This window comes from Phocoena phocoena, chromosome 4 (genome assembly GCF_963924675.1).
Source record: "Phocoena phocoena chromosome 4, mPhoPho1.1, whole genome shotgun sequence".
NCBI lineage: Eukaryota > Metazoa > Chordata > Mammalia > Artiodactyla > Phocoenidae > Phocoena > Phocoena phocoena.
In genome coordinates, this window is record NC_089222.1 from 137573650 (window position 1) to 137582109 (window position 8460).

The 8460-nt window shown below is 45.2% G+C and overlaps 1 protein-coding gene across 1 annotated transcript; it reads left to right on the forward strand.

The window, feature by feature from the left end:
- LOC136122269 (carbonyl reductase [NADPH] 1) lies at positions 1–5952 on the forward strand. Its single transcript, XM_065876199.1, has 3 exons — positions 1–308; positions 1058–1165; positions 5412–5952. Exons 1-3 carry the CDS (start codon positions 20–22, stop codon positions 5846–5848), a joined length of 834 nt encoding a protein of 277 aa, XP_065732271.1. The 5' UTR covers positions 1–19; the 3' UTR covers positions 5849–5952.
- Positions 5953–8460: the final 2508 nt, after the last annotated feature.

The following is an 8460-nucleotide window of genomic DNA, read 5'->3' on the forward strand; positions in this document are numbered from 1 at the left end:
GCACACCCAGCACCCGGCTATGTCGTCCTGCGCCCGCGTGGCGCTGGTCACCGGGGCCAACAAGGGCATCGGCTTCGCCATCGTGCGTGACCTCTGCCGGCAGTTTCCGGGGGACGTGGTCCTCACGGCGCGGAACACAGCACGGGGTCAGGCGGCCGTGCAGCAGCTGCAGGCCGAGGGCCTGAGCCCGCGCTTCCACCAGCTGGACATCGATGACCTGCAGAGCATCCGCGCCCTACGTGACTTCCTGCTCAAGGAGTACGGGGGCCTCGACGTGCTGGTCAACAACGCGGGCATCGCCTTCAAGAGTAAGGGGCTGGGTGCTCCCAGGCGAGACGTTCATCATCCGGGATGGGCCGTATCTGTCGGGGAATCGCTGCGGTGGGGCTTCTCCCGCCTGTGGGGTCCAGAATGACTCCCTAGGGACCGAGAAGGGAAGGGGGGAGGGGTGCAGCAAGAGCGGAGTCTGCAGGGAATTGGATGCTTTCTACCCATAGGGAACTTTGCTTCTTTGGCTCGAATCCTGGGGACCTTTTCTAGATTGCCCCACAGCTTCTTTCTGATTGGCCTTTGGGGCAGTTGGGTTAATTTTTAATGCATTTTGAAATAAACAAGAAAATTGCAAAAACTGATGCACAGAGATCCCGTGTGTGTGCACCCTTTGGGCAGCCGGCCCCCCGCAGTGGTGCCATCTTACAAAACCATAGGCATTATCAAGCCCTGAAATCCACACTGGCACAATACTACTAACTAGACACAACTTTTACGCAAAATTCAACAGATTTCACATGCGCTGTTTTCTTTATATCTTCCTATAGGATGTTACTTGAGGGCTTCCCTGGTGGCGCAGTGGTTGAGAATCCACCTGCTAATGCAGGAGACACGGGTTCGAGCCCTGGTCTGGGAGGATCCCACGTACCGCGGAGCAGCTAGGCCCGTGCGCCACAACTGCTGAGCCTGTGCTCTAGAGCCCGCGAGCCACAACTATTATTAAAAAAAAAAGAATGTTACTTGATGGCTACTATTTATTCACTCAACTTTTCTTTTCTCCTAAAAGCCATTGATTCCACACCGTTTCATATTCAAGCAGAAGTGACTATGAAAACAAACTTCTTTGGTACCCAAGATGTGTGCACAGAGCTACTGCCTCTAATAAAACCCCGAGGTGAGTCTGATGAAGAGCCCAAACTGCAGTGTTTCTGGCAAGATCTGGGCCCTGCCTGCCTCTGGTCTCATCTACAGGCCCCCCACCTCTTCTGCTCAGCTACACTGGCCTCCATCTGTGTCACCATCCGGCCAGGTGCCCTGAGGCCTCAGGTTCCTCTAAACACTGCCCAGGTCATTGGTGCTGTCTGTCCAGCTGCTCTTTGCACATCTGGCTCTTTCTTTTTCCCATCTTAGCTCAAAGGTCTCCTCTGAAAGGCTCTTGATTTGCTCCAGGCCCCCCACAGGCGGCATTCCCTTAGGAGTCCATCTCAGGCCTTCTCTCCTCTGACCCCCTCTCAGAGTGATCTTTCTCAGGCTAGTGGAGTCTCTACTCCCACCAGTTCATTAGGCCTCACTCAAATCTGTCACCTGCCTAGAACGTTCCCAGAGCTCCAGGCACACATTGTGTCTTCTTGCCTCTCCATCTTAACCTGATTCCCATCCTTCCTCCCCTGAATCCCCCCATCTAAAACAAATATTTCCAAAGACTCGTCCTTTCCCCAAATCATCTTGGCCACTGATCCCATCATCCACCCACCAGGATCCTGGAGGTCACCATGCCTGCCCGCTTACTGCCATTTACCAGATCCTAAGACACTTCCTACTGATTTTCTTCCCAGGCCTTCACCCCCATCCCAGCTCTACAAACGGGCCCTCAGCTGTCATTTCTAGACAATTGTAAACTCTCCTAAGGGTCTCTCCCTGCTTCTTGAGTCCTTTGCTTCCTGGGCATTCTCTATACTCTGCATGCCCAAAAATCCTTCAGGAGTGAAGTCCAGGCCCTTAGCATGACTTGTAGGGACCTCCATAATCCGACCTGCCGAACTCCAGGTCCATTTTAACTGCCCTTCAATCTGCTCAATGTTTCAAACAAAACAAACTCTCATATTCCTTTGGGTTAAACTACTATAATACTTACCCCCGAAGTAATGGGCCAGGAGGGGAACCACCACCCATTAAACATACAAATAAGACAAGCAGATACTTTTAGAAAGGTTAAGAGGCGTGGCTGGAGATTTAGTACATGCATCTACGATTTACACTCAGCTTCTGCCCTGTTTCCCCATCCTGTCCTGGAAAGTTCTTCTAAGAATTGGTTGACTAGGACCTAAAAAGTCAGCTCTTTAGAGTGTCACCTGATTCCTCCACTCGTCCCAACACTTGCGGGCTGCAGTGGAGTTCCCTGTGCCAGCTGCGCATGCCGAATTCCTCTTGACCTCGTGCTGAGGACCTCTGGCCCACCACTCCTCTTACTTAGCTGGGCTGTTTCTTGCTGTGTCTGGGCTTTGTCCAGAAGGAGGAATGAGTACCCTCCAGATGTGCTAAGACAGCCTCTGTTTAACAGTTCGTCTTGCCTCACGAAAGCTAGAGTAAATGGAATTTTAAATAACATGCTATATTCTCAGTATGAGTGCAGCAAGGTTTACTTGCCTTTTGAAATAGGAGAATTCTTGTTTTGTTGGGGAAAAGCTACAGCAGTTCATGTTATCGTGACTTAATCGAGCGTGTGATTCTCTTCCGGGTCTACAGTCTCACCTAGCTGGGAGGAGAGGGCTCCAGGTGGCTGGCTCTAATCCCTGGGGATCCAGTCAGTGGGAGGGGCTGGCATGGAACACACTGGGAAGATGAAACAGCCATATCCAGGAGTTTATCACCTCGAGAGAACTTTGGATCTCCTGGTCAAGCTTCCCTGATACGGGTTAGTATTTTCACCGCTGATTCTAGACTTCCTGAGGTAGACTAGTTAACACAGAATAAAAAAGGTTGTCATTTGATTACTGATTATAACCATCCTAGAAGAAGTTAACAGTATTTCTCTGTCTACTGTCCAGGTTGAAGACCCATGAAATAAATAATGTCAAGGCCCTTTTTTTTTTTTTGCAATACGCGGGCCTCTCACTGTTGTGGCCTCTCTCCTTGCGGAGCACAGGCTCCGGACGCGCAGGCTCAGCAGCCATGGCTCACGGGCCCAGCCGCTCCGCGGCATGTGGGATCTTCCCGGACCGGGGCACGAACCTGTGTCCCCTGCATGGGCAGGCGGACTCTCAACCACTGCGCCACCAGGGAAGCCCAAGGCCCTTTTATTGATAGTAATATAGCCGCCTTTCCCGTTTACCAGTTAACCATTCTGACTTCCGCTCCTGCAGGCTTTTTTTCTTTCTTTATGCCTTTCTATATTTTGCATTTTTAATTCATGAAATATGTGCTATTTTTGTTGTGAGAGAGGCTTGGTCATGTTTTTGAGAGCAAAATAAATTATCCTAAATATAGCATCTCTGAATGGTGCTTACTGCAACATTTGGACAAATTGGTTCTATTCTATCTTAAGGACAATGTCATTTCTATTAATTTACTAGTTGCTTCTTACTCTTTACATGTTCTAGATTAGAAGGAGGACATGGAATAATCGACCCGTTTCAAAAATGTGTTCATCTTAGAAGAATGCCCGGAAGATTAATATGGCAATTTCTCTAAATCAGTTTATGTATTTCAGAGAATCATTGAATGGGAGTCCTAATGCCATCTACTAATTTATTTGTTGATGTTTTCTGAACTTCCAAACCTTTAGTGGGATAGACATCAAAGCCAACTGACCATGGTAGCATGACATGCCATTTCTGTTGCCACATATTTTCCCCATGGAAAAAAAGGGTTTAACATTTTTGTCCATGCCTGGTAATTTTGGGTTGGAAACGGGACATTGCAGAATTTTATAGCTACTCTTGCTATTAGACCCTACTTCCCACGGGCTTGTGGTGGTTATTTGCTTATTTGTTCAGTGACTGGCTACATTATTTTTTGAAGTTGAGTCTCCGCCCTCCTCCCCTCGCAGTGTGAAGTTTCTGATGTTTCATCTCAGAAAGTACAGCCTAGCTGAGACGCACAGTCACGCTGGGATTACTGTGGGTTTAGCAGAACTCTCTTTTGCTGTCTTTTTCCTGCGCCACACCCAGCTGTTAAGCTCCACTACTTGCTGGCTGATTACTCCACTGTTTTTAACAAGGCACAGCATAAATTGCTTCACCGATGGATCTCCATCCAATTACATTCAGGCTCTTTTGAAAGGGTAGTTTTGGTGCTCTGTTCTGAACCGAGAAGGGCTCCTACCCTTATCTTTCTCTAGTTTTCTCTGGCAAACTTGCTGACTTACATGATTTAGTTTATATTTCTAACAAAGCTACCAATCTCCTAATTGCTTTTCAGCACAACTTCCATTGTTTTTGAGAGTGCCCTTAGGGTCGAACTTCCCCACACTCTTTCAAATGAAATCACATCCTTTTGGGAGAGCATCGGTTTTTATGTCCTGACTCTTTCTCCCTCTTGTGCAAAATCTCTAAGCCACAGGTCTGAAGATAGAGGCAGGGATGATGACACTTCTCTTTGTGACACTCCTGCTTTAGGAGCTAGGAGGGAAGAGAAGCAGTGGTCTCTGCTCTTGTCAGCTTGCCTCTCTTTGCGTGATACTTCTGCCTTACAAACAGGCTGGGGAAAGGGCAGTCTGGGCCCCAGTGTTCTCAGGATGTCCAGCCCAAGGTAGAGCCTTTGTCCCACAAGTGAGGGCTGGGTCACCTCCTAAATGCACTTGCCAGGAACTGAACCTCTGCAACAGGTAGCTGAGGAGCAGCATGAGACATGCTGATGTCCTACCCAACTTGGGAAGATACAATAGTCTCGTGTTCTCGGATGCACCATCCTAGAGTGAAGTTTCCATTGTTATGGCCAGAAAGGGGGAAAGGAAGGAGCAGGTCATGGTAGAAATACCACAGAACAGACTCTGTTCTTACCTGAGTTGTTGCAGATATTCGGGAATAAAAGTTTCTTCATTTGCTGTATGCCCTCAGGACCATTAGCAGAGACTTTAAATAGTTACGTTTTTAAAATAATTTTCACAAGTTGTTCTGGGTAGTAGATTCACAGAATTCTTCCCGTTGTCATTACTTATTTCTTAGGTTTAAGTGAAATAGTTCATTCCTGTAATTTTCAAAATAATTATGTGTAATTTTTAAAAACATTAGAAATAACAGATTGTTACTTATAATAATAAAACAGATAAAACCCAATGAGTAACCCCCTCCCAAAATACGTTCTCTTCCTTCCCTAAGGTCCTCCGACAAGAGGACATGAGGACATAAATCCTGTCCCGAATTTGGCATTCATTGTTCTTGTGCTCACCTTTCTACGTAATGACTTGTGTTGTATTTTAGGCAGAGTGGTGAATGTGTCTAGCTTTGTGAGTGTCAGCTCTCTTAAAAAATGCAGCCCCGAACTGCAGCAGAAGTTTCGAAGTGAGACCATCACAGAGGAGGAGCTGGTGGGGCTCATGAACAAGTTTGTGGAAGACACAAAGAACGGGGTGCACAGGAAGGAGGGCTGGCCTGAGACCGCATATGGGGTGACGAAAATCGGCGTCACGGTCCTGTCCAGAATCCAAGCCAGGAAACTGAGTGAGCAGAGAGGAGGGGACAAGATCCTCCTGAATGCCTGCTGCCCAGGGTGGGTGAGAACTGACATGGCGGGACCCACAGCCACCAAAAGCCCAGAAGAAGGAGCAGAGACCCCCGTGTACTTGGCCCTTTTGCCCTCGGATGCTGAGGGGCCTCACGGACAGTTTGTTTCTGAGAAAAAAGTTGTGCAATGGTGAGCTCACTCACAGCTCCTCCCATGGGCTCGATTATGTTCCTGTCCGAATTTCACGGAAAGGACACTTACACTGTCAAAAATATCCCTATGCAAAAAAAAAAAAAAGAAGAAGAAATAAAAGAATCAAAATATCTCTATCAAGTTCTCACTGGGAAATGGCTACTAATTCTGTGAAGCCATTTGTGTTTCCTTCTGTGATCCCAGGGGAGGAAAAGTGGGATGGATGACAAATAATAAATAAAAGGCAATAGATGAATAAATAGTTCTTTATAAACGTCCATTTATGCAGACTCTTCAAGGCTGAACCAGCTCAGTTACTCATAATTGTTGGACCTACTTTGGAGGACATATGGGTGTCCACTCTACTATTCATTCTACTTTTCTGTTTGAAATCTTTCAAGGCAAACATCTGAAACCAAAAAGTCTTGGCACTGCCGCCTTCCTGCATGACCTTGATCAAAATACTGCATCTACTGTATCCCCTCAAATGTAAAATGGGGATAATAGTCATAGGAATCACCCCTATATAGGTGACAATGTTGAAATCACATTGGAATTGCACAAGTGTCTTCTATCACGAGTCCCTGTGAGAGGGGCCCAGTACCACCCAGGGCAGTGACGAGAAGCTTCGTACTGCCCAGCACCGCGCCTGGCTTCCCCAAGGCCCCAGGGACTGTCCACCACATTCCCTCCCTTCACAGAAGCACTCCATGTTGTACAGACGCCTCTACTGTCATCTTATTTGTCACTTTTCACATCTGATTCTCAGGCTTGGGGAGGTGAAAAGTGACAGCCCCTGAAGGCAAGTGTGGAACCCTTATTTGAAGAGTCAGGTTTACTTTACAAGTGTCCCCCTTCCACTAGGCTGTTAGTTTCCTCTTGTTATTTTATTTTTCTAAACTGCCAACAGGATTGTCAATGTCTAGCTCAACACCATAACATCTGAACTACTAGTTTGGAAATGGACACAGGGATCTTAAAGATTTTTTTCTTAATTCCATAAAATAACACCTAACTACATATGCCACTTACTGTCTCTGACCTAGGACAAACCAGAATGCAGGCACTTTTAGCAATTGTAAGGATTAGATAACCATTAAATAAAACATTCCAATTAATGACTTGGCACACAGTAAGACCTTCATAAACAACCCTCCCACCTGGGAGCACGCTGGGAATCCCACAGGGTTAGGTTCGCTGACCGCACTTAAATAACAAGGATTGTTGAGGGTGTGGAGAAAAGGCAACCCTCATACACTGTTGGAGGGAATGAAAACTGGTGCAGCCACTATGGAAATAGTAATGGAGATTCCTCAAAAAATTAAGTATAGAACTACTGTATGATCCAGCTATCCCACTTCTAGGTATTCATCCAAAGAATACGAAAACACTAATTTGAAAACTTATATGCATCCCTGTGTTCATCTTGGCATTACTCTAAATTGCCAACATATGGAAACAAACTAAGTGCCGATCAACAGATGAATGGATAAAGAAGATGTTATACACACACACACAGAAACGCACACAAACGCATAACGAATACTACTCATCCATAAAAAAAGATGAGAATATTCCCATTTGTGATAACATGGATGGACGTTGAGGGTGTTATGCAAAGAGAACTAAGTCAGATGGAGAAAGGCAAATACTGTGTGATTTCACTCATATCTGGAATATGAAAAGCAGACAAACAAATAAATGAACAAACCAAACACATAGATACAGAGATCAGAGTAGTGGTCACCAGAGGGGAAGGGGCAGTGGGGAGGGTGAAATGGATAAAGGGGATCACTGTATGGTGATGGGTGGAAACTCAAATTTTACTGGTGAGCACGCTATAGAGTATACAGACGTAATACGAGCATACACTTGAAACTTACATAATGTTATAAATCAATGAAATTTTTTTAATTTAAAAAATTTTAATTTTTAAATAAACAAAAATGGCTTCCAAAGATATATTCATTTCCTAATCCCTGGAAATGATGAATATTACCTTATTTGGTATACTTGCTTATTTTGTGTGTCACCTTTCATGGGCCACAGTACCTAGACTGGTCAAACACCAGTCTGAATGCTGTGAAGGTATTTTTTCAATGAGATTAACATTTAAATTAGTACACTTTGAATAAAGCAGGTTATCCTTGTAATGTAGATGGGCCTCCTCCAGTCATCTCAAGGCCTTAAGATAAAATAGACTGAGGTCCCCTGAGGAAGAGGGAATTCACTTCCAGACCATCTTCATCAATGTTTCATCAATATATTTATGTGCTGTGATACTGGGTGCACATATAATTGTTATAGCTTCCTGATGAATTGAGCCTTTTATCATTACATATTGACCTTTTTTGTCTCTAGAGACAGTTTTTTATTTAACCTCTTTTGTTTGATATAAGTTCATCCACTCCTACTGTCTTTTGGTTACTATTTGCATAAAGTATCTTTTTCCATCTCTTCCCTTTCAGCCTACACCTGAAAGGTGTATTTCAGCCTTTAGATTCAGTGTGGAATCTAAAGTGAGTGTCTTGTAGACAGCACATAGTTGGGTGCTATTTTTATCCATTCAGCCACAACTGTCTTTTGATTGGAGGGTTTAATCCATTTATATTT